Source organism: Thamnophis sirtalis, unplaced genomic scaffold (assembly GCF_051295495.1).
Source record: "Thamnophis sirtalis isolate CommonGarterSnake01/CBP01778 unplaced genomic scaffold, rThaSir2_p1.2 scaffold_3, whole genome shotgun sequence".
In the NCBI taxonomy this organism is placed as follows: Eukaryota; Metazoa; Chordata; class Lepidosauria; order Squamata; family Natricidae; genus Thamnophis; species Thamnophis sirtalis.
In genome coordinates this window covers 74013837-74040297 of record NW_028261383.1, presented here as the reverse complement: position 1 = coordinate 74040297, position 26461 = coordinate 74013837, and the positions used below count along the sequence as shown (strand labels likewise).

General features: G+C 38.4%; 1 protein-coding gene and 1 long non-coding RNA gene across 2 annotated transcripts; both read right to left on the bottom strand.

The window, feature by feature from the left end:
• Positions 1 to 9211: 9211 nt before the first annotated feature.
• Positions 9212 to 22282, bottom strand: TNNC1 (troponin C1, slow skeletal and cardiac type). Its single transcript, XM_087709187.1, has 6 exons — positions 22131 to 22282; positions 16064 to 16094; positions 15178 to 15324; positions 14923 to 15037; positions 10945 to 11081; positions 9212 to 9694 (listed from the first exon to the last, which is right to left on the bottom strand). Exons 1-6 carry the CDS (start codon positions 22152 to 22154, stop codon positions 9663 to 9665), a joined length of 486 nt encoding a protein of 161 aa, XP_087565313.1. The 5' UTR covers positions 22155 to 22282; the 3' UTR covers positions 9212 to 9662.
• Positions 22283 to 23733: 1451 nt separating this feature from the next.
• Positions 23734 to 26459, bottom strand: LOC148048009 (uncharacterized). The gene is made up of 3 exons (XR_015695911.1): positions 26025 to 26459; positions 25391 to 25460; positions 23734 to 23815 (listed from the first exon to the last, which is right to left on the bottom strand). It is a non-coding gene; the product is annotated as an uncharacterized LOC148048009 (long non-coding RNA).
• Between the last annotated feature and the right edge of the window lie 2 nt (positions 26460 to 26461).

Here is a 26461-nt window from a genome sequence, read left to right as displayed (position 1 = left end):
TACCAACTAGTGTGTGTTGTGGCCTGCTTTACAACCAATCTTGGCTTGGAACACATAGCTAAATAGAATTGGATTTGCTTAATGCTTGGAAGAAAATTTGAAAAAGAGTACAGGTAGTCCTCAACTTATAACCAATTGCTTAATGGCCTTTCAAACTTTTGGCAGACTCAGAATAGCTGTTTGGCAGCTTATAAAGCACTTCAGGCCATCATAAAATGCCATGCCAACTTCCTGGAGTCATGTGATTGCATTTGGAGTTCTTTGGCAACTAGCTTCCCCTTAAAACAGGTTGTAGCATCCTGTAATCACATGACCACAGTTTTTTGTTTAAAACAAAGCCCATTCAAAAGAATCTATTTGCATCAGAGGTGGTATTTTGCCAGTTCTCCTCGGTTCAGGGGAACCAGTAGTGGCGGTGGTGGGAAGCTCTGCCCACCCACCCAGATGTTATCACGGGCGCTCTGCGCATGCACAGAAGGTTCTGCACATGTGCAGAAGTGCTGCATGCACGCTCTCCCAGTTCCAAACCAGTAACGAAGATTAGTGCATTTCATGCCTGATTTGCATTTACAACTGCAGTGTTTACTTAGTCACTGCCGTGATTCACTTAATAACTGTTGCAAAAAAGGTTGTAAAATCAGTTCCTGTCACATCAGTACCTTGACTTACTACCAGAAATCTGATCCCAATTATGGTCGTAAGTCGAGGACTACCTGAAGAGGTTACACTGGGAAATCTACAAGCATCCCAGCGGAAAGGAATGTTACACACTGTCCCAGAGCTGTTCTTCCTGCTCCAGACTCTGAGATCTTTTAGATATCATTTCAATGTACATGGAAGGAAAACAAAAGCCACACAAAATACTGACTGTCATTTAATTTGAGATCATAATGCAGCCTAATTGTAATCACACATCAAGCATTTTTTGTGCAATTTCAAATGTTGGTCTCTCTGTTCAGGAAAGAGAAAAGCCTTTCCTAACTTGATGCCTTCCCAAGATACTGAACTCTTACTTGGCCAGGGGCCCAAACTGCCTGGCAGAATGTAAGTGCTAATGAGGAAGTCAAGCGGACGGAGGGCATCAGGCCAGGAAAACTGTCCTACCTAGATAACATTGTAATCTCTAGAAGTTCAACAGGGCTTCCACCTCTCTCATAGGAGAAAGGTATTTCATAAAAGGCTGTCTAGTAGAGACGCTGACCTAATTTGCTCAGTGACAATCTTGTACCTGTTATTTCTCAAAATGGCTGAGTTAGCATGATAAACAAGCTCAAGTATATTTTTGCTCAATTGGTCCAATAATTCTGAGTGCACATGATTCCTGGCCTGAACCATATATCAGTCATATTTGATTAGTTTGCAGAACTTGCTGCGCTAAAATATATCTGATTTGATTAGGGAGCTGAAAAACCACTCTGGAAGAAAACCAGAGCAAACTCAAGTGCTGTCAAGAAAACCGGATGGATACAGGCACAGGAAGTAGGAAGATGGACTTGGTGGAAAACGTGCCATTCAAATTTCAATTTCAATTTCAAATTTCTTTTTTACAGACTGAATGAAATTGACTTATAGTACAGTGAAGCTCAATGTCAGTCTAAATTTCGATCATAATGATAGTGAGGTCTACTTTTTAATGGGCAAAAAACAGAAAAAGGGGGAATAAACCTAGTTGAAGTCTACTGCTTCTACAGCCACTTATTGTATAACATTATGCAACATTCATTATTCAGCCACTTGTCTAAAATGGTATAGAATCTCCTGCTTGAGCAGTGGGCTAGACTAGAAGACTTCCAAGGTCCCTTCCAACTCTCTTCTGATTCTGATTAAATGCATCCCAGGTGCTCAGACAAGAATAATCTCTTATTTATTATTCTGTTTTAAGAGATAGATGGCTAATGATCTAGATGAGGGATAGAAGGGGAACACATCAATTTTTCAGGAAATGACTGGTGGGAATTGCTAATACTTTAGAACATAAACTCAAGGTTCAGAATGACCTTGACAGACTTGCACATTGGGCCCTATCCAACAAGATGTTGTTCAAGGGTAAGAAAAGTAAGGTCCTGAACTTAGGCAGGAAAAACTAAACACATAAGTATAGAATAGGCTCAACAGTTGTAATTATGAGAGGGATCTATTAGGTATCCTACTGGACCACCACTTAAGTATGAGCCAACAGTGTGCTGCAGCTGCTAAAGAAGCCAATGCAGTCCTAAGCTGCATCAACAGAGAATAACATCAACACAACGGGAAGCAATTATACTATTTTACACTGGTGAGACCATACTTGGAATACTGCATTCAGTTCTGGACCCTGTGATACAAAAAAAGATGTTGAGAAAGTGTGTAGAGAAAAACAGCAAAGATGTCAGTGGTCTGGAGGCTAAGTTGTGTGACAAACAGTTGATAGAGTTAGGTATACCTAGTCCAGGGGTGGGTTCCTGCCAGTTCTAACCTCTAGAAGAGGTTCCACAAATCTACAGTGCCGTTTAGAACCGGTTCCAGCTCCCTCCCCCTGCCCGTCCGCACATCATCAAGATGAAGAGCGAGACGAGGAATTCTGGGAGTTGAAGTCCACAAGTCTTAAAGCTGTCAAGTTTGAACACCCCTGGGGGGGTTATTTTCTAAAGGGTTAGGGGTGCAAGGGTCTTATAACTTGACAGCTTTAAGACTTGCGTGCTTCAAATGCCAGAGTTTCTGAGCCAACATTTTGGTTGCTAAGCAAGAGCGTTGTTAAGTGAGTTTCACCACATTTTACAAGTTGGCCATGCCGACCCAGTCACATGGCTGGCAAGTCATTCCCACCCAGTCAAGTGGCTGGCAAGCCACTCTCACAAAGCAGGACACACCTACAGAAGATGTTCTAAAAATTTTTGAAACCCATTACTGACCTAGTCCCATGATGGCAAACCTATGGCACACATGCTGGAAGTGGCACGCAGAGCCATCTCTCCGGGCATGCCAGTTGTTGCCCATTGCTCTTCCGGGTCTTGTGTGCACATGCATGTCAGAAACCAGAAACTCAGTTCTTCTGGTTTCCGGCGCTCCCGCACATGTACACCAGACAGCTACTCTTCCGGTTTCCAGCACTCCCACACATGCACCCAGTGCCGAAAACATTGCCAACATTGATCTAGCCTATCAAAGACAAGGAGGGGGGACACATGATAACTGAATTCCAGTACTTGAAGGGAAAGAGAGAGAGAGAGGGAGGGAGGGAGGGAGGGAGGGAGAGGGAGAGGGAGGGAGAGAGAGAGAGAGAGAGAGAGAGAGAGAGAGAGAGAGAGAGAGAGAGAGAGAGAGAGAGAGAGAGAGAATTTTTGGAAACAAGCCTATTTTTGAAAGTATGGGTTTCTTATCATAATTATGATAAGAATTATTCTTAGCAGTAATAATTCTCCAAGATTCAATAATTTAATGTCAACCTCACAACTTTGTAAGAAATGTACAAAGGTAAGTAATAACAATTGGAAAAATATACAGATGCCTTAGAACCATATTGGATCTTAGCATGTTTTTTCTAGAATGACCTTAGACAATTAATTCTTCCTTCCTTCCTTTCTTTTCCTTTCCTTTCCTTTCCTTTTCTTTCTTTCTTTTTCTTGCAATTCTAACAGTGGGAATATTCTTTGCCTTAGTTATGACAATGTTCTATCATTTTAAGCACAAGTCAAGAGGAGGGACTTTAAAGAAGACTTTAAAGATCACATGATAGTGGTTTGTGACAGCTGCTTGCACAATGCCTCCACTCCGCCAAGAATTTCCATCTTCCCCTCTAATAATGTGCCTATAAATAGCTATTTATTGTTACAGGATAGAGTACAAGCTTCATTCAGATTGTTAATTAATCTGACAGTTGTTACAAGATCCTGCTAAGCACATGCCATTCATCTTGATTTTTTCTTTCCTTAAGCCAGATATCTAGAAAAATCATGAAATGTTGCTTATAATGTTCCTATGCCATCCTAACCCAAGTGATCAATTAAAATAGAATAGAATGGAATAGAATAACAGAGTTGGAAGGAACTTTGGAGGTCTTCTAGTCCAACCCGCTGCTTAGATAGGAAACCCTATACCATTTCAGACAAATGGTTATCCAACATCTTAAAAACTTCCCTTGTTGGAGCATTCATAACTTCTGGAGGCAAGTTGTTCCACTGATTAATTGTTCTAACTGTCAGGAAATTTCTCCTCGGGTGCTTTGGAGAATAGCTTTACTCCCCTTCTTTGTGGCAGCCCCTGAGATATTGGAACACTGCTATCATGTCTCCCCTAGTCCTTATTTTTATTAATCTAGACATACCCAGTTCCTGCAAATGTTCTTCATGTTTTAGCTTCCAGCCCCCTAAACATCTTTGTTGCTCTTCTCTGCACTCTTTCTAGAGTCTCAACTTCTTTTACATCGTGGCAACCAAAACTGGATGCAGTATTCTAAGTGTGGCCTTACCAAGGCATTATAAAGTGGTATTAGGACTTCACATGATCTTGATTCTATCCCTCTGTTTATGCCACCTAGAACTGTGTTGGCTTTTGGGGGAGCTGCTACACACTGCTGGCTCATATTTAAATGGTTGTCCACTAGGATTAGGATAACATATACAAAGTACTGTGAGTTTTAAGGCTTCTGCTTTTAAACTATAGTCCTGCAAATGCTTGGCAAATGAACCGGGATTCATAGAGACTTTGAGTAGGCAAGCACGTGTTACATTGCATGCTATTGTACTTTTAAGAAAGTTAAGTGATCTACCTATTTAAAGTTTCAACCAAATGATTTTTAAAACCTAGACAATACACAAATTTTTATCAATTATAGCATGAAATATAATCAGATATAGGCAGAGGCCCAGAGTGGTCTTATGAACAGAGGGCCTTCGTAAACATTTCGTCTCTATAGTTTTCTGTTTTCAACCACCAATAATGACTGTGGGATAGGGCCACAAGGAGATTGAACCTTGAATAGAAATTAGTGGGAGATGGACAAGATCACCATCTAATCAATCACAGCAGCACCTGCCATGATTATGCTTTCTTTGATGTTGCAGGCTGAGAAATAGTGATTTGTGTGAAGCTACCTGGCAAAAGGCATCAAATGAATGAGCAATGTGAGCTGGTACAATTTTATCTAAGTGAAAGGTGAAGAAAATGGCTTGATGAAGCCATTTCATGAATGAAACCAGCTAGCCTGGGATAAGAAGTAAGTGTCAGTTTCTGGGCAGGTGTATTCATTTATTTACTTACTAACTTAAGAACTAACTAATTTAGGCTCAGAAGAATCTTACTTTTTAGGTACCTTACTCAGGATTGAAGATTTCCACCCAGCAGTGAAACTCACTTCTCTTTTCTTTCTCATGACATAACAGTATAACACTATAGGTTTAAACCAGTCTCAGATCCAACAAAATCTATCTTGGATATAATTGGTTTTGTAATATTATATAATTTCCCTTTTCAACGTCATTTCGTAGCGCTAGCTTAGAATTATTTGTAATAATGAAAAGCAGGTCATATAGCTTATAAATAAGCAAGAATGTTGGCTAAAGATTTCAGCTTCCAGCTGTTCTTATCTTTGTGATTATTTTTTAACACAAGTGTGGCTATTCATTCCAAAACAGCTGATGCTTTGATACAAAATTTCCTGGAAATATGTGAACATGGGATTCAGATATCAATTTCCAGACATGACACCTTGCTAATATCTAACGATGTGCTGTTAAAGTACTGTGTACATTTATTTGAAAGGAAGGCTAGTTTATTTCCCAAATAATTTATTCTTAAAATGTGGAAAGAATTTAGATTCACTGAAAAAAGGTTGATAGAGATTATGCTTTTTTCTAACTTTTGTTTTTTGGGAGTATTTTTTTCACATTCAGGATCATCTCCACAGCAGGCAAATGTAGTACTTTTCTATTTGCATTAAACCCATATATTTTCAAAAATTATGTGAATTCCTCAAAAATAAAACTGAAATGTGAACACTCAAAATGTTTAGAAAAAATATTTTTAAATAGAAAATTGAGAAATTATTTTAGTCTGGCTAAATGCCTTGATTTTTTTCACTATAACTGGGGCAGTTAGTGGTTAAATAAATTTTTGTTCATACATACAATACAAAAGTGTTGCATATGTAATATAAAGTGCACATAAACACGTTCTCAACCATGATTTATAGAATAACCTCCAAATAGTTGAGTTCACACAGCATGCTTTGCTATAAATTAGAATAGCTTGATTCAGCCACAATGATTAATATATTGTGTGAATTGAGCTGTCGATGGCATAATTGCGCATGAAACAGAACTTCCATTAACAATGATAAACACTTCGGTGGATACCAAGAATCATCACTCAATCTCTTGAACCTAAGTTTAATCGAAATTTGCATTTCTTTTCAAAGGCCTGATACAACAGGCAATAAAATCAGATGTTGCAATGGGTCCAAAGAATTTTGTTTGGAAATAAAAATTAGAGTAATAGATCATTCCCTTTTTTCTCCAAGATATTTTGAAAGAGAAAAATATGTCTCATAATTTTATTGTATCTCAGAGAAGGCACTGCTTGCCTTGATACTACAAAGAGATCTGGCTTTCATGGATTTCAGGTTTTATTTTTGGTGCAGAGGAATGTAGCACTTGGAAAGCCCTTCAGGTAATGATTAGAAAGACACACTTGCTCTTATTATAGAAATGGGTTTCTTGTTACTCATCCCTTCTTATGGGGTAGCAACAATGGAGACTAATTTTCTTTCCTGGTACTATTGAATAAATGTGCTTCTCGGTGAAGGCTTAGTATTTGTAAAATGAAGCTATGCAGACAACTAAAGAATTTGGAAAGAGGAGCTGGTAAGACAGGGAACAAGTAGCCTTGGACCAAGCAAATCTATTATATAAAAACAGTGCAGACGCCATCAGCAGCTTAGTCCGAGGAATGAGCTGCAAACAATCTGTTCTGATGAAAGGATGAAAGAAAGAAAGCTCAAGAATTAAACTTTGCAATGAGCAGGTGCACATTAGATGTGGAGAGAGAATGAGAATGTGTGTGTGTGTGTGTGTGTGGTGAGAGAGAGAGAGAGAGAGAGAGAGAGAGAGAGAGAGAGAGAGAGAGAGAGAGAGAGAGAGAGAGAGAGAGAGAGAGAGAGAGAGATATGATTAGATTCTGGGGGAGCTGATTTTTATAATCAGTAAGAGTACTTAAGTGTCCTCAATCAACTTATTTTCTAAACCTATGTCCTTAACTGAAGAGAGTAGGCAAAGAGGACTGAAACATTCTTTAAGTCCTGGGAAACAAGATAATATTGCTGGCAGCATCCCTTGTAAGATTCTATTTATTATAGCTGCTCTCAATAAAAATAGTTCTGATCTTCCTGTGGAATCGATTCCCTGGCCTGGTTTGCCTAGCTGGGTTGACATGCCTCTTCCTAGACCAGGAGGCACTATGTATGGTCACTCATGTTTTGGTCGCCTCCTGAATGGATTACAGTACAGTACTGCAATGTGTTTTACAAGGTGCTGTCTTTGAAGTATATCTGAAAACTGCATTTGTCCAGAAAGCAATTGTAGATGACCAGTCTGAGCTTGAAGGAGGGGGGGGGGGTCAAATGCGTAATCAAACACAAGTCCTTTCGAACCCACAAGAGATCTAAATCTAGCCCAGCTTGAATCCCATTGACTCTACCACCAATTTTCTTTGACCACTAATACTTCAGATTTTGTTGAGAGCATTAAACCTATACTCATTTGAGCTGCTTAAATTCCCAATTTCCTGTGTTTGACAGCAGCAGTCTACATAAGCAATAGGATATCCATATTACACTTCTGCTTTATAAGCTGCATTGGCATCCAATATGTGCTCATTAATAAAGCCCTTCATGTCATATGATTATTTTATTTGAAGGATTGCCTGTCTCTCCTGTCCCATCAGCAACAGCAGAAAAGACATGTTCCAGGTTCCTTCATTTAGACATTTTGGGGGACTCAAGAAGTATACCTTTTCTATCACAGCACTTGCTCTTTGGAACATGAAACCACCCAAAATTAAGTTGAACAAATTGAGTTTTTCCTAAAATTATAAATCCATGGGGCATAGGATCAGGATACTGGGTCAGCCCTCAATGTATTCAATTGATTCATTGCTTTTTATTTTGATTACAGCTGTTTTTATTTCATTTGTTTTGTTTTGCACTGGTGTTTTAATTCTGTTAATCATCAGGAATCAAGCACGCAAAATGGGTGAATATATTAGCTGAGATAAACAAACTAATAAATACTGATTTCCTAGAAATAGTTCTCTATCAGTCAGAGGCTATTAAACATTCTGAGAATTATTGCATTTACTAGTTCAACTTTCTCCAACCTGATGCTCTTCAGATAAGATGACATTAAAGGATGTTTACCTGAGAATTATTGAGCTAATATCTAATACATTTCAAAGCACCTGGCTAAGGGAAAGTTAAAGAAAGTATCACACTTTAAATGGAAACTTTGGAATGTCTGGTATATTGAATACTAGCCGATAACCTGGCGTTGCCCGGGTATTTATTTATTTATAGGGGAGAAATGTCCAGAGCCAAATGTAATTTCTAATGTTGGATTTTCCCCCTTAGCAGAGGGAGCCCCCTTGGGGAGTACTGTGAAGCCATTACCATGGCAACTCCAGAGTGCTGCACAGTAGAAGCCCTTTTACGGCAGTACAGTAGAAACCATTTTAAGTCACAACAGGCTGTAGTTGAAAAGAACACATGCCCAGGGTGTTTTAGGGGTGTCTTATCCCCATAATATTTATTTCCAAAGAGTAAGTCATCTGTGTACCAAGTTTGGTTGAAATTGCTTGAGGCGTTCCAGAAGTACGTTGGAACATACACACACAGAGATACGTATGTGTATGTGTATGTGTATGTGTATGTATGTATGTATGTATGTATGTATGTGTGTGTGTGTGTGTATATATATATATATATATATATATATATATATATATATATATATATATATATATATATATATATATATATATATATATATATATATATATGACAGACAGACAGACAGACAGACAGACAGACAGACAGACAGACAGACAGACAGACAGATAGAAGATAGATAGATAAACAGTCTTTGATATAAACCTAAACCTTAATTACAACTATTTCTTTTTTCCCCACATAGTCATGTAGGACAGCATTCCACACCTGGGATCTTCTGCAAAACAAACACTCTGATTTGCAATTGTTTTTATTAGCATTTTGGAAATAAAACTTTTTTGTACAGTGTTTTTTACATACTTTAACTTGGCAAGCAATGAGGTACAGAAAAGAAAAAGCACGTCCTAATGTTAAATGAAAATGTTTGATAATAACTTAAATGTTTCAGTAGTTACTAAAGTGTTATTTTTCACTGTAACCAGCAGAACCTAGTCATCTATTAAGAATCATTTTTAGGTTTGATGAAGCCATGGCATATGGCATTATTATACTACATAATAATCTGGCTCAGTCAATGTCCATTGACCATTTGAGGCACTTAAAAAGAGTTGGGTCATGTTTTCCTGATTTTCACAATGTTCAACATAACTTCATGAAAGTAATAAGAGAAGCAGATCAGATGAAATATCAAAAGACAATACCGAAGATGTTCAAATAAAGATACTGCCTTCAAAATTTCTCATGTTTACTCAACGCCTTTCATAAACTCCAGGAATTCTGCAAAAGGAGAAAAACCAAAGATCATATTCATAAAATGGGGCAATGCTCCTGACCTTTGCCACATTTCATCCCTTTCTTTCTTTATGCTATTTCCTGCACAGTGAGAAATGCAGTACTTTGTTCTCCAATTTTTTCTCATAACCCTTGGGCTCAAAGACTGGTCTTGATCCAAGTCATTGTGACCTTCAATGCCTGAATGTGGACCTGGATCTCTTTCAACAATGATTGATGGATTTGTTTAGGCCAAAGCTCATCCCATTCATACGTTAGGGATGGTGCTTTTGGTCAGACTTGCATAATTATTTTCTAGGCAAAAATTGTGTTTATTGTTTCTCAAGCCAAATTTTCAAAGAAAAAAATATTTAAGATGCATGACCATGGATTCCAATGATCTGGCAAAAGATAAACTCTTTGGGTTTTTTTACACGATGAATACAGGACATATGTAGGTGTGAATGTATTTATTTATTTATATGCCACCCATCTCACAAAATGTGACTCTAAGAGGCATACAATAAAATAAAAAAACAGTAATTATGAAAACCTCTCTGCAATTCAAACATTAATGTTACTTTATAAAAGACCAAAGGGCTAGAACACTAAATGTTAATGATTAAATTCCCATTTCCATGAGTTCCCCAAGTCTGTTGACATATCCAAGTTGGGTTATTTCTGGAATAATCATCAAAAAACAAATTCTATATATTGAAAAGCTTACCCATAAACTAACCATAGACCATTATGGAGTGATAAACAGGAGAAAGCAGGACATAAATACGTGTTTTTATTTTCAGCAGGTGACAGCACTTTTGAGAAGTTTACCGTTCATTTAACCAGCAGGTATTCTTTTACTAGGGACGTGGTGGCTCAATGGCTAAGACACTGAGTGAGCTCCCGTTACTTGTCTCAGCTTCTGCCAACCTAGCAGTTCAAAAGCATGTAAACATGCAAGTAGAAAAGTAGGAACCACCTTTGGTGGGAAGGCAACAGTGTTCCATGAGCCTTCAGCATTTAGTCATGCCGGCCACATGACCATGGAGATGTCTTCGGGCAGCACTGACTCTTTGGCTTTGTAACGGAGATGAGCACAGTCCCCTAGATTTGGGAATGACTAGCACATATGTGCGAGGGGAACCTTTACCTTTACCTTATTCTTTTACTGATTAAGATGTGGCTGGGATTCCTGTCCTCAGTTTGTTTTTATAGTTTCTGGCTGTGCTATTATGCAGTATATAAGCATAACTCACCATCATAGTCAATCTTGCCATCGTTATTTTTATCGCCATCCCTCATTAGCTCCTCAATGTCATCTTCAGTGATGGTTTCTCCTGTACCCTGTAACATGAGCTTTAGTTCATCCAGATCTATGTATCCATCTGAGTTTCTGTGAAAGAAAGGATAAGCTAAAAAAAGCCCTTTTACAAATGTTACTTTTCACTTTTTTTTTTTTTTGAAAGGAGATGTCTGCAGTTACTTTGCACATCTTGCATACTTAACAAAGACCCAGTCACAATTTGTTTATTCATTTCAAGAGATATGATCACCTGGGGATTTATGTGAGTTCTGAGCTTTAAAAAGAAAGGAATGGCAAAAACCCCAAGTGACCAGTTTCCTGGAGCTATTAAAATGTGTATTTCATAGACACATCACTACATTCCTAAAACAGCTTTTCTATCTCTCCTGATATAATGGAGCTGCAACCTGCAGAATGTCCATTCCAGATGTCATGGCTAAAAGGAATTCAAGTTCCAGCAGATTTAATATTTGTGTGAATTCTTCCCATTCAAATACTGTGAGGTTACTGTAACACTCTTCATTTCTTTTTGTTTGATAATATATGGAATTATATTTTGGAGAATACAACCTTCTTGGTAATGACATCTGAATTGTCAAAAGCTCTTCCCAAATACTGAGATGGAAAACAAAACAGACTTCTCATCATTAAAATTTGCGCCTACCCAATGAGGAAGAAAAAAAATACTGCATATGCCACAGAAACTTCTAGTGTTAACCAGTTCTATAAAGATAAAGGCAATCTGTCAGATATAACCTGCCCCAAATTGTTCAGTGCCTTAGATGTTAAAAAATAAAACTACAAGTTTGAATGATGCCTGGCAGCCTCTGCAGCTACTTGAGCAGACGTGGAATATATGCTTGACTCAGCAACCTGGCTACAATAATTCTGATCTAGTTCCAGACTGAGCACAGGGAAGATTATAGTAACTCAATTATGTGGTTACCAGTACCTAAAATAGCTAAATACATAAACAATAGTTATGAAAGAACAAAGTTGGCATATCAATTGAACTTCCAATCCTGGACATAGAGATGACTTGATTCCTCGAAAGCAGTTGTGATTTTAGGAGAAGCCACAAACACAGTGTTTCTAAGGGAACACAGCCCCATTTAGCTTGGGAAGATTCTCTGATTTCTATTTCTAGGAACAAACTATCTGTTAGATCTCCTTCTGCCTCTTCTAAAGATCCAGTCACAGCCTAAATACTCCATCGCTGGTTTCAGAACATGCTTTGTTCTGAACATGAATCAGATATGGAAAAATTGATCTGATTCGTATAGTGATGGTACTTTATTTCCAATCTGCTAATGCCCACTCCAAAGCAGATCTTATGTTAAATGGTTCCAGAGGCAAAAAGGGGCTTTATGACACTCCACAGCACAGTGGTCTCACAGCACAGCTGTCAGAGGCAGAGTCACCCAATTTGCTTTCTGAGACTTCCTTGCCAACAGCAGTGGAATTAATGTTACTACAGGAGAATATCCAAGTTGACAATATTGTTGGGAGATCAAGCAAAATCAACACAAACATGCCCATCTGTCTTTCAGTCACTGGTGAACATTTAGTAGTCCAAAGGATTATTCTACCTCAAGAACTGGTCTGAACCCAGACTGAAGACGTTTATATTCATTCATGTATGAAAAGAATCACATTCTAATAAAATATTTTTCTTTTTCATGGTTTGGTAGGAATTAGCCACTTCTGCACATGAACTGTTCATCCATGCTTCATTGAAACAGATTTCAAGAAGGCAAAGAAAACTGCAGATTGTGTTGCCCTCCAGTCAGGTAGGTTCTCTGGTATCAGGCCTCCTGCCTGGTTGTTGTGTGAAGGACTGTGTGTCATAACATACATCAGTAAGAACTATTCTAGTAAAGAAGGGGGCAGGAAAAAAAGAGGGAAGAGACAGAATGAATGGTTTTACCCACTTCTGAAACAAATTCTGCCCATAGTATATTTCCGTCCTGATTTCTATCATTGGCATTTAGCCTTCAGGAATACATTTTATTTTTTATTGCTAACATTATTAAAATTGTTATCCATCCTTGAATAACTATAAATGGGGGGGGGGACGGAACAATGAAGACAAGAAGCATCATATTACAAAAGAATTCTTTTCTATGTAATGGTCATGCTGATTTCTTGATTACTAATGCACATCTGTTAAACAGCTTTAATTTTATATCAGAAATTAAACACAATAGTCTTCACTTAGCAATTGCCACATTTAGCAACTGTTCACAGTTATGATGGTGATAAAAGAGTAATTTTAAATCCTTGTATTTAAAACCTCAGTAGGTCTGTAAAGCAAGGAAAGCTGAAATTATATCATAAGCACAATCATGGTTTCATGTAGTGACACTTAATGACTAAACTTCCAGTCCCAACTGTGACTGCTAACAAGAAGTATCTACATATGGAATTCAACCATGACAGTAAGGTTTTCAATCTTACTTGCGTTATCAGAATGAAACTCATGGAGACTCAACTTGATTATTGTATTCTCGTGGACTCTGGCTTATGCTAATAGAGCCACAGAAACCGCTTTGGTCGCATTGACCGATGATCTCTGGAGGGCCAGAGATGGAGGCCATGCGTCCATCCTGGTTCTCCTTGACCTCTCAGCGGCGTTCGATACCATCGACCATGGTATCCTTCTGCGACGACTGCGGGAGGTGGGGGTGGGAGGCACTGTTTTGCAGTGGTTCTCCTCTTACCTCTCGGACAGGTCGCAGTCGGTGTTGGTCGGGGGGCAGAGATCGTCCCTGAGGCCCCTAAAATATGGGGTGCCGCAGGGTTCTGTCTTATCCCCCCTACTATTTAACATATACATGAAACCGCTGGGCGAGATCATTCGGAGGCACGGGATAAAATACCACCAATACGCGGACGATACACAATTGTATCTGTCCGCCCCGTGCCAACTCAATGAAGCGGTGGATGTGATGAACCAGGGCCTTGAGGCCGTTAAGAGCTGGATGAGCGCTAACAAACTGGTACTCAACCCGGACAAGACCGAGTGGCTGTTGTGCTTCCCTCCCAATAATTTGGTTGACATTACAACACTCAGGCTGGGGGGTCAAATTTTATACCCCTCAGACAGGGTCCGTAACTTAGGAGTCCTCCTGGATCCACAGCTGACTTTCGACCATCAGCTGTCGGCTGTGACCAGGGGGGCATTTGCCCAGGTTCGCCTGGTCCGACAGTTACGGCCCTACCTGAACCGGGAGGCTCTCACAGCAGTCACTCGAGCCCTTGTGGTCTCTAGGCTGGAATACTGCAATGGGCTCTACATGGGGTTGCCCTTGAAGAGCATCCGGAGACTGCAGTTAGTCCAGAATGCAGCCGCGCGAGTGATAGTGGGCGCACCGCGGTTCGCCCACATTACACCTATCCTCCGCGAGCTGCACTGGCTACCTGTCGGTCTCCGGGTGCGCTTCAGGGTATTGATGACCACCTTTAAAGCACTCCATGGTAGTGGATCTGGATACTTGAGAGACCGCCTTCTGCCGATTACCTCCCTCCGACCGATTAGATCACACAGGCTGGGCCTCCTCCGGATTCCATCCGCCAGTCAATGTCGACTGGCGACTACACGGAGGAGGGCCTTTTCTGTTGCAGCTCCGACCCTGTGGAATGATCTCCCCGTTGAGATTCGTACCCTCACCACCACCCAGACCTTCCGCACAGCCCTCAAGACCTGGCTCTCCCAGCAGGCCTGGGGCTAGGCTCTAAATTACCCGCCCGAGTGTTGACTGTTGAATGCATGTTGTGGTTTTACTATTTTATTTCATTTTTGGTCACTTATTGTTTGTCCCTTGTTGCTGCACACCCTTCCCTTATGATTGTAAGCCGCCCTGAGTCCCCTCAGGGAGAAGGGCGGCCTATAAGTCTTAATAAAATGACTCAAAAAAAAATAATGACTTACTTATCAAACATTCTGAAGAGATCTGAAAGTTCATCTTCTGATTTTCCTTTGCTGTCATCTTTCATACACCGGACCATCATAACTAAGAATTCATCAAAATCTACTGTACCACTGCCTGTCAAGGAAAAAAGGGCACCAAGTTAACTTCTTCTCTGTTTGAACTATTCCCCATATTATGTTAGATTTCAAAACACAATACAGCAAATCTAAATTTACAGCCTTATACTGTATAAACACCCAGCAGAAATTGCTCACCATCTTCATCTACTTCATCAATCATCTCCTGTAACTCCTCAGGGGTAGGATTCTGTCCCAGCATGCGCATTACCTTCCCCAACTCCTTTGTGCTGATACATCCATCCTCTGCGCCCAGGACAAAGATATCAAAAGCGGCTTTAAATTCTGGAGAAAAAGAAGCAAGACTAATTAAGAGTGTGATACCACGAGACCAAGTCGTGAGCACTGTTGATTCCTATTGTGCCTTGAATACACCTATTCTGTCCCTTTACTAAATTGTGGCATGATGACTATGCACCTGCAAGGCATGCTAAGCAAAGCAACTGTTTGATTTCTCCAGCCTTGTTTAACTTTCAAATGACACCAATCAATGGGAAAACATCCAGATATCATGACAGAGATGCAAAAAAGGAGAGAGGATTGGTAATTGTGAGCTTCAGTGCTCTTTCTCAATTTAAAGCTGGGAAATGAATGAGAAGAAGAAAGAAGTGAAATCACTCTGTCTCACGCCTAAAAACCCACAGATGTACATTTATATATGTTTGTGTGTGTGCGTGTGTGTGTGTGTGTGCATATATAATTTGTAACAACTAATTTCCTTCAGTATAGGGACTGGAAACATTTTTCAACTGAACAGTCTTAGAAATCAGATAAATAAATGCAGCAAAGCCAAGAGAGTGCACACACACCCCAGTATAATAATACTATTCCAAAATGGAAAATCAGTCATTCCATCCAGCTTCTTGTAGATGTTTTACAGGTCAAATTGTCCCTAGATTTTTTGAAAGAAAAGCAGTGGAGGCAGAGGCTATAACTTGGGAACCAGAGAAAGGGGAATATGCAGGTTTGCAAATGTGAGCGCACTAATGTGAGGTAATTGGAATAATAAAGTTTATATACTTACCATTTTTTTGTTCTTCTGTCAACTGCTCAACCTATTAAAATAAAGATTCCATTGATGAATGTTTGTTTACATATTTAGTAATTTTCATACTGAAGAGCTGTTTTCCTAACCATTTAATCTCTATAATCTCTATAAATAATAAGACACAAAAATGCACTTTGTAGCAATACATATTAGGGTACAGATTGCAATCATATATCAAACACTAAATATGGATTTGGTGAAAATCTTTCATGAAATTAAATTATGAATCATAGAATATATTTATTAAATGTTGAATTCAGTAGGGTGGGTTTTTCTTTTTTTGCTAGAATTTGGAACTCTGAAGCAATCTTCTTAAGTGTGTTAAATTACCAGTGTGTCTTGATTCAACTTAATATTGAAAGTAGGGAAACTAAATAGTGCTCATCAAATTGTAAATGCAGTTGAATATACCCAAATCATTGACTTTTGATGAAGTGATTGTGTAATAAAAAATTGCAGACAACCATCTTCCAGTTGGCTCAAAGGCTTATTTTAAAATTGAATTTCAAATAGTAGTTTATATCTGTAAGTTCTGTCAGAAGTAGCTGTGCTCATTCAAAAACTGAAGTAAATCTGGGCTTTAGAAGGCTGCATTTTATTATTTTAATTTTTGTAACTTATTCATATTAATTATTTCAATTAATAATTTGTCTTGTCTTTAAAGCAAAGTATAAATTACACATGTCCATTCATTTACATGTTCTTATAATATTAGTACAGCTGTTTACAATGAATTAAACTTCATTGGTTTATCTTTAAAAACATATATAAAATTAAAAGGGTGTAAAAATATACAGATACCATCATTTCATTATTCTAAAACAACAAATTAGATTGCAAATATAAAACTTATGCAGATCCCTTCTCTCAGCAATCAAGTTTAGTTGTCCAGCTTTATTACTATGGGATGGCATTCACCTGTCAGAGACGTAACTTCTGAATCAACACAGTAGATCAGATGTTTCCAGTGCAGTGCTATGTGCCATTGAGTTTAGTGGAATTTAATCCACTAAATGGATATAGGAGTGTAGCCCTAATGATCAAGCAGAGAAAAGCTCTGTCTGACATAGCAACTCACTACTTTGCCAATTTGTTTTATGTCCACTCAACTACCTTGAACCAATAACATATAGCTACAAACATAAACATTTTAACAGATAAATTAGTCTTCAAACTGCTGGTGCTCAAGAGCAATAGCACCAAAGGAGATAAAACTATCATATTTTTCAGAGTATAAGACACACCTTCCCCCCCCCCTAAAAAAGAGGGTGAAAATCTGGATGCATCTTATACACTGAATGCAGCATTTTTGGCCTTCCGAAACCCCTCTCTGCACATCCTGCTTTTCGCAAAAATGGACGCGCAGAGGGTTTGAGGGGCCTGCAAAGTGCTCCTGGGGGTTGGGGAGGGCAAAAATGAGCAAAAAATGGGCCCATTATTCACAAAAATGGGGTTTTTTTCCTTCCCAAGCCCCCAGGAGGACTCTTCAGGCCTTCCAAACTGTCTGCACACCCTGTTTTTTGCAAAAAAGGGCCCATTTTTGTGAAAAACAGGCCCATTTTTTGCTTCCCAAACCCCCCACATATCATATTTTTGCCCTCCCCAGCCCCCAGGAGAACTTTGCAGACCTCTCAAACTCTCTGCATGTCCCTTTTTCACAAAAAAATGGGGCGTGCAGAGGGTTTAGGAGGCCTGCAGAGTGCTCTTCGGGGCTGGGGAGGGAAACCCCCCCTTTTTTAATTTACCTCTTCAAAATCTTGGTGCATCTTATACTCCAGTGCGTCTTATAGTCCGAAAAAAATATGGTATATTCAAGTTTATTTTTAACTAAACAATTAGGTAACAATAACAGGAGATAGGAGAAGTGTGTTCCTAAGAAATATGATTTAATGAAATTACATGAACAAATACAAAATGGCTGTTTTCAGCTATTAAATTTGTATCAGCCAATTAAAATAGGCAGGAATGTCCTTCTAATCACAGTATAGGTCTATCCAAGGAAGCAAATGTTGACTGAAATTCAAGGTATTATTCTATTTTCTTAGCAGGGGAACAACTTAGAAAGATTCTGTCCAACCTTGCTAGTTATCTCCAGCTCAGGATTGGGTATTAATAGATGGATAACTATTTTATCTCTTGAGCAAAATGCTGAAGCACTAGGTTCTGAAAAACCTGTCTGTAAAATTGACAGAGCTACAAATCAGATAACCAGAATATTAGCTGCAAATCCTGGAAGGTGGGAGGAAGGAATAGTTAAAGGTTAAGTCTAGAAATGTATACACATTTTCTGTATGTATATGCAGAATTCGTAACTATGTTAGGAATTACTCTTCTAATTTTTAAATTAAATTAGAATTCTTATTATACTAGAACAGGGCTGTCAAACTCACGGCCCATGGTCCATGTTTAGAGAAGGGGGGAGTTGCGATATATCACATGACGTGATGCTGCGAGTTTGACACCCCTGTACTAGAGTATAACTCTGAGAATCCATATGTTTCATCATGAGATGGAAACCATTGTTATACAGGTTGAAAGATTCCCACTTTTTTACTAACGAAATTGGGGCAAGATATTGTTGACATGGATGGTTATGTCAAGTTTGCCAAAATATTATTGATTTTCTAAACCCATTTTGGTCACATTTGACCACTGGGCTAGAATGGATTTGATTATCAATTCCTATTTGGAAAGTATTATTGTTGATACTGTTGTCTTCGAAGAGATTCTTACTAACAATTATAAATTACAATATCTTTTTGAGGTGAGCATTAGAAACACTATTTTGTGAGACGGGCAGTCTTCCTAGAAATACATTTTTTTAAAAAGAAGATGCTGAAGCTTTTATTTAATCCCATTAGTTTTGATATCTGGGACTTGTCTGGTTATTATCCTGTTCCCAATATTTTCAACCAGGCTCTTCATGCTTTGAAGATGATTTGGAAGAAGTGTTTCAGAACTTGCCAAAACATGAAAAAAAGATTCTGCTCCTGTTTCACTGAGTTAAATCATAAAAGTGTGTCATTAGTGTGACTCTTATACAGGGTATTTCTTTTGCTAGGTCTCTATAGAAGCCTATAAAAAATAAAAAATGTATATGGTTTAATGAACAGCTGGCAGCTGTCCTGGTCTTGTTGGCACAAGAACTGAAGAACTTCCAAATAATTTTCAAAGTGTGCATGGGCAGCCTTTGTTTTTAGCATCTACCTCAAATGAGTTGTAGTTGTCCAAAGTTTGTATTCAGATGCCTAATTATTTTGTTCTCTCTATAAAAACCTGGACAAAGTGAGAGATAGCCCACGTTAGAAACAGACTATACAAGATAAAATATTCTATGATTAATAGCATTTTGGCTGGGATCGGAAGGAGCTGATTTCCTTCAAAGCTTCAGCCTGATATGAACCCAGCCCTAGTTTGACAAGTCATTGACAGGTTATCAGGGATTCAATTCTCCAGTTAAGGATGCTGCTCATTTACAAACCTTTCACCCAACTATAAAAATATGTGCATTGATCACTTCTTTTGATTACTGTAATTCTAAAGGAGGTCTGAGAAGCTTACTTAGAAATAGCCATTAATTCATGATACTACACTACAGGTTTTATGGGAATAGAGTTCAGAGCTTTTGAAATCACCTGTAGTAGATACTCGTTTTTCAACAAAAGTCAGTATGATAATTTTAACCTACAAAGACCTAGATATATGATGGAATAATTAATCATTTTCCTCATAAATGATTACAGAGAGGTCTTTGTTTCAAATAATGATAGAGCATTCTGGGCATGAAACTGGTTGCTTCCTTTTATGTAGCTCCCTCTCCTCTTTTTTAAGGCTCTCATGAAGAACATGTTCTCTTAGATTGTTTTCACTTATGCACGAATCCATTGCCACCTGCTTTTACCTGAAACACCTAATTGGTTTAAAGGGGGAAATCTGACAAAAAGAATGATGGAAGAGGAGTGGCAGCACCAGAAGGCAGAGTAGAGTCTACACTGCTGAGATAACAAAAGCAAAAAGACGCCTCTTCAAAAATTTCATAGTGAAAACTGAACCCATTTATTTAAGCCACTGTGATGGAACTGGAGCAGCTGTGATTGTTCCTTCATTGTAATGGCCAGACCCCTCCCTCCCCTCAACAGCCCAGGATAGCTGAAAAGTCTAAAGACAGCAAATGCCTCTCTGTTGTGCAGCCCACATAGTTGGACTATTTTGGCAAGCTGGCTATTTTTATGCCTTAGTGGCTTAGGTGCTAAGAAGACAGATAACACTTCTGATTGTTCCCAGAAGCTGACTGACATTGGCATTTATCACAGGAGACATTAATCTAGTAACATGTCTCTGGCAAAGTTGTACAGTTTAGAAGCATCTGGAAGCCATTCTAAACTTATCTCTGCATAAGAGATGAGTGAGAAAGTGATAAATCCATTGAATTTCAGAGGTCCATATGAGTGATAGTTTTTTTCAAATGATCATTGAAAACACATTTAAAGTTATCACCAGATTTGCAATAAATACAGGACGAATATCTTGTTTTTTCATTTCCGAGTCACCTTTTAAGATATGACAGACTTCATGTGTCATTATGACAAGAGACTCAGTCAAAAGATACTGGGTTCACATTTGCACACAACTGTAAAGCATGACGGGTGGATTTTGAAAATCAAATAAGTAAATGGGATACCACTGGCACGTAAGTAATAATTCAAGGCAACTTCACTCTAGAGCCAAGCTAGAAAAAGTTTTTGCTCCTCAGGAGTCCAAAGTTGGGAAATTAAGAAGTTAGCTTCTGAAAACACTGCTAAAAACAGGAAAATATTCTTATTTTATTAAATAAGAATGCTAAAAATTTTAGAAGCAAGAAATAACGAAGTACTTCATTATAAAAAACATTTAAAAATTGCAATGGGTATTACTAATAATATTTCCTCAAATTTTTGAGCTGACATGTTCTTGAAAGACGGACACAATAATTTAATAACTTCAAGATGAGTGCTAGTGATTTGTAAATTCCAGCTCTTTTTTCACTATAGGCAAAGCATTCAGAATCAAAAAGTTAGTGACAAGCTATAGGGTTTTGTATATTTAAAAAATAAATAATAAAAAGGAATCTTTATTTTAAACTGAAATGTGTTCAATTCTGAACTATTCTTTTGCTGTGGGGAATTATTTACAGTACCTAGCATCTGTTTAAAGCTACTCTGGGGAGCTGAGCACTCATCAGGATGAGCTCAAGGCAGGAATTGCCCTTCTCTCATCTGTCTTATTAGTGTTTCTTAAGAAGTGCCTCTATCCGGCTACTCCACAGATATAGCAAGAACTGTTCTTCTATCTGCACTTAAAGTGGAATTACTGAGGATATTTCTATTATGGTCATTACATTATCCAATTATTTCTTTTACTTACCAGTATAAATATTACTTAAACTCTTAAGTGGTCTAAATCTCCTGAAGAGTTTTAAGCAGCCAGGATTCTGGTGACCCATTTTTCATTAAGCACATTTATACACCGCTAGAATTTGTAAAATGTATCTTCACATGTAACTAATTTTTCAATTTGTCAGACAGAAATCTAGAAAAATGTATTTTCATAGAAAAGACAAAATGATAGGAAGCTATGCCATTTTCTGCAAAACATTTTGAGTATAAAAATAAAAAATGTGCACTTATATTAACAGTCCAAACCTATGCAGCAAACAGGTTAAAATCAGTCAAAGCCATGAACTTTACATTACTTTTAGCTCTAGTTAGATTTGTGCTTCAATAGATTTTTGAATTTCCATAGAAAATATAAGCAGTTAGGACTTCATCAAAACCATCTTCCGATACCTAAGAAACTTAGGATATATAATAATGCCCTGCACCAAATTTAAAAAATACATTCTAAATTATTAGTTTTATGAATATCATAATATGTAAAACATTTAGGACATCTAATTGAATATCAGGACTTGCACTTTGTTAAAATATTTTCCTTACAATCCTAAATATAAGTATTTAGAATCTGTCTGAGATTTAATACAACAGAGTGTGAAAATTTTACTTACTGCTGCCTTGTAAATATCATCCATGATTAGTTATTGTGGGTTAGGAACTAGGTGGAGATGAAAAATGGTACAGAGACAAATATCAACCTCTGCCAGCTTTTTGTCCTTTGACGCACTCCTTTTATAGTAGGCTGTCAGCCCTAAATGTGTCAGTCAAGAACTACACAGCCCAGTATACAGGCATCTGTGAATGGCCTTGCTATTCATTCCAAGTCTGACTCTTCACCCAGTCTTCAGGGAGGTATGCAAAGTTTGTTACAGCTGACATTTCTAAATTGTGATCCAATTCTGTTGATGATTTTTTTTTTGTTAGGAATCAGATAGCTCCCATACCACATATTGGGCCTTATGGCCCTCATTTGCTATGGGTTTTAGGCATTCTGATTCCATGTGGTTAATAGGGATTATGGCAAAAATCAAAATGCTTGTGAAGTGCCCGTCCCCCTGGCAGAACAATAGTGATCCCCTAAAATAACTATCCTTTAAAAAGAATTCTTTCCAAAATGCTGTATGTTTGTTACAAAACAAAGGACAGGCTTCCTAAGCATGAATTCTAGGAAAGACAACAAATATCAAGTACTTCTTTCCACATACATGTTTATGGCTTCAATGAAACCACCTCAGACTGTTTTGAGGGGATTGCTTTTTTAAAATGCACTCCATCAACATCCCTAATTCCTAAGACAGAATGCTTAAGAGCCTGGTGGCCCTTTCCCACAAGGCTTCCTCAGTGGCATTATTGTATCACCTGATGATCTGACTGTTTGTACTGACTTTTTTATTTTGTTTGCTGCAAACATCTGTGCAAGCTGGGCAAATTCCTGCCTTTAAGCAAAATAACTTACTCAGCCATTCATATAGATTGTTCAGTGAGAGGCACTGGTATGAAGAGAATTTATGTGCTATAAAAAAAATCTCTGTCCACTGATTGAGAGCTCCCCCCTCTGTCTAACTATATTGCACACATCTAGGTAAAGCTGACAAAAAATTAATAAGCCTACCCACCCATTAGTGAATACACATGATCAATGATCAAGATGGTTTAACATGAAGCTATTTCCTCTCATATTATTACCTTCCTTTTATACTAGTCTTCAGGTTATAGAGTTTCTACAATTGACTGCACAAGATGATTAAAAATGTAAGGCTTTCATTAAGACTCTCAATTTTTCCAGTTGTAGAAGCTTTTGTTATTTCTTCATTGTAATTTAGATACATCTTTCTTCACAATTACAAAACTTCAGTTTATTTTAATCCCATCATGTAAATATATTCTTCATGTATGTGATCATGCAGTCTGAGAACTCTATAAGAAATTCAGGCCCAATAAATCTGAAGGGCATCCAAGGATGGGGAGCTGCTATATGCCCTCAATCATTTTCTTTAGTAGATTTTTTTTTACTCTTCCTCATCTTTCTATTCCCATCCCGTTTCAAAAAGCATTGAGATTTTTTTTTAAAGATTCCAACTACCCATTCTTTCCCTCTGGCAAAAAAAAAGGCTCCATGTCAGACAGAACTACATCACAATGTAGTTTCACAAGTGAAACATCACACAGCAGAAAGTATAAAAAATGATCTGACGCACTCACCTGTGATCCAATATGTTTTGAAACATGTTCAGCTCAAAGAAAAGATGTGGGAGGAAGAGACCACAAGGGAAGCACCATTAGGTCCAATACTGTCCTATAAAACATCATGAATATTTTCCTTGTAATGTTGGAACTTTACCTACAAGACTTGCAAACAAGCGGTACTTGTACAACACAGTGCTTTGGGTGATTCTATGTAGTAATAGGGATAAATGGCAAAGCAATCATGTGACTTTATATTGCAACATATAGGTAGTTGATTTTAACCAAACCTGGTAAGGAAACTTCATGTGTTTATGTTGTTAATAACAACATTGTCCACTGATGAAGGTACAATACTTTATGAATCTGTCCTTAAGCTCGACCTAAGCTTCTCAACCTTCCTGATCATAGGAACACCAGCTCAAATGATATTAATAGAGAAAATTAGCATGCTGCATATTACTTGCCAATTTTTTTGTGGGGGGGGGGGAAAGCATTCAGTGAGAGTGGCAGTGGGACCACAGTTTGGAATAATCAAAAGGAATAATGCAGGATTTGGCATTTTTTTGGTTAGTGGCCAGCAAGCCTATTTTTGGAAAACAATGGCTACAGTAGGTAGAAATCTACTTTTTCTTACAATGTTGGAGAACTAAGTTTCTCTGCCTCCCTACCTACACCACCAATTGTTATTGCTTTGTTTTTATAACTATGAAAAAAAATATTTTAGGAGTGATGATTCATGCTTGTCCATTCTCTCTATAAAATGAAATCAAATCAGTACTAATCAAAGAAGATGGTGTGATCTTCAAAAAAGTGGCTTGGAGACTACAGTGAACCCTAGAGCTTCATACAGCTTTAAAATATTGTTATATGCTTGTTCCTCTACGTGGCAGCAAAATGCTTAATACCCCAAGAAAAGAAAAAAAAATAGGAAGAGAAAAAAACAGAGTGTGGACAAGCAGGTTTTGTTACCCATAGCAAACAAGACATTCTCTGGAGACCTATCAGTGGAGGGTTCTCTATCCATCATGCTTTGCCATTCTCCCTCTCCTTCATATATGCCCAACTATGCTCAGCAGGACAACCTGAGTTTAGGTCACTCCAGCACTCCATTTTACAGGGCAGTCTGCCACTTACCAACACAACTACTGTTAGCTAATTATCATATCCATATTAACTACTAACTGGTCAAAGCCATGGATGAATACAGACCAGTGGTGGGATTCAAATAATTTAAAAACCGGTTCTCTGCCCAAATAACCAGCTGGGTAGGCGGGGCTCAGCGGTCATGTGACCGTGTGGGCATGGCCAACTCAGCGTCACTCATGTCAATGGGCGCTTCGCCTTAGCTGTTACAATGTCATAAGGGTTAACCGGAGAGGCAGTTTCTGTAAGCAAGGCAATAAAGATTAGGCTAGAAACAACACCAGAATCTTTCCTTAGTCCCTTCCTTACAGGATTAGCCCTGTAAAGTGGAGGGGGGGGGGAAAGGAGATTTCTTACAACAACCAGTTCTCCGAACTGCTTAGAAAGTTAACAACGGTTCTCCTGAATAGGTGCGAACTGGCTGAATCCCACCACTGATACAGACTTGTACTGGGCAGTGCAGAATTAACAATACAAAAAATGAATGAAGCCAGGTTAATAGGGCTGTTCTTCTGTCATTTGTCTTCAAGATAGTACTTACCATCATTTTTCTCTTATTTTTTCCAAACATGTTTTTTCTAATTCCTTTGAAATGTTTTGGGGCACAATTCCTGTGGTAAAAATTTAATCTGAATTAAAAAATTCTCCAAATGTGACATGTTTTCAATTCATCTTTTCTTTTGAATTTTTATAAGCATCAATTTTTAATTTTTTTTCTGCTCCTAGGGAAAGGCTTAGGAACAAAATAGGGTATTATATACACTAAAACAATCTCCCACCAGCAAAGTTTGAGGTCAATCCAAGGCACCAGGACTTAAAGCTCAACTCCTTGCAAATAATTAACATCAGGAATATAAACAGCTGTTTTTCCATCTGCTTTCAGTGTCAACGTTTCTCATCTTTCTCAGTAAATATAGAATGGTGCTATAACATGTTATGTGCAGTATGAAAAATATTCTCGTAACATCAATTTATGTGGAAACCTGCTTGCATTTCCTAAATTCATGGCATGGGAACGTCCTGAGAAATTTCATTTCAGTTTATTAAGCCTTGCTCTTAAGAGAGCAGCGACTGGACTTTAAGACAATACTGTAATAGCACAACTTTTAGTTATCATTGCGCAGGAGTGATCAACACAAGCATTATTCATGCTAAACAAGGGAATAGAAAAATACCGTCATTAGGATCCTGTCTTACGCCGCCGAGAAGCTATTCCCCCACCCGGCTTTATTTCACTGGCCATGCTAACTTAAAAGCAGCGATGGGAACGGCAGTCCACCACTTCCATTATAATTTTGTCTGCCCTATCACTGATAGGTTCGACACTTTCGGGGTTTTTCTACCACCTCTCTTACATTGTCGCTTTTGCGACGCAAACAAGCTGGGCAAAGGGGGTTACATCTTTCAGTGGAAATAAAAGCACTTTGCTAAGGTGGCAGACATCGGGGCATCACTGGGCAGTAAACGAACTCTTCCCGCTTTCCGGCCGTCTGGCGGCCGACCGAAGCCTCGCAATCCAGATCTTAAAGGCGAGGCCCCGTAGGCTCCGCCTCCTAGCCCAAGGCCACGCCTCCTTTGTTTTCCCTGGACCCTTGAGTGACGTTGTCGGGGC

Bases quoted from the DNA above. Each gene is read 5' to 3' on its own strand.
- TNNC1 (XM_087709187.1), bottom strand. From the start codon at position 22,154: ATGGATGATATTTACAAGGCAGCA. The intron at 15,325-16,063 runs GTAAGTATATAA...CTTTTTCTCCAG, and splicing joins GACAGAAGAACAAAAAAATG to AATTTAAAGCCGCTTTTGAT. The intron at 11,082-14,922 runs GTAAGTCATTAT...TTTCTTTCACAG, and splicing joins CTCTTCAGAATGTTTGATAA to AAACTCAGATGGATACATAG.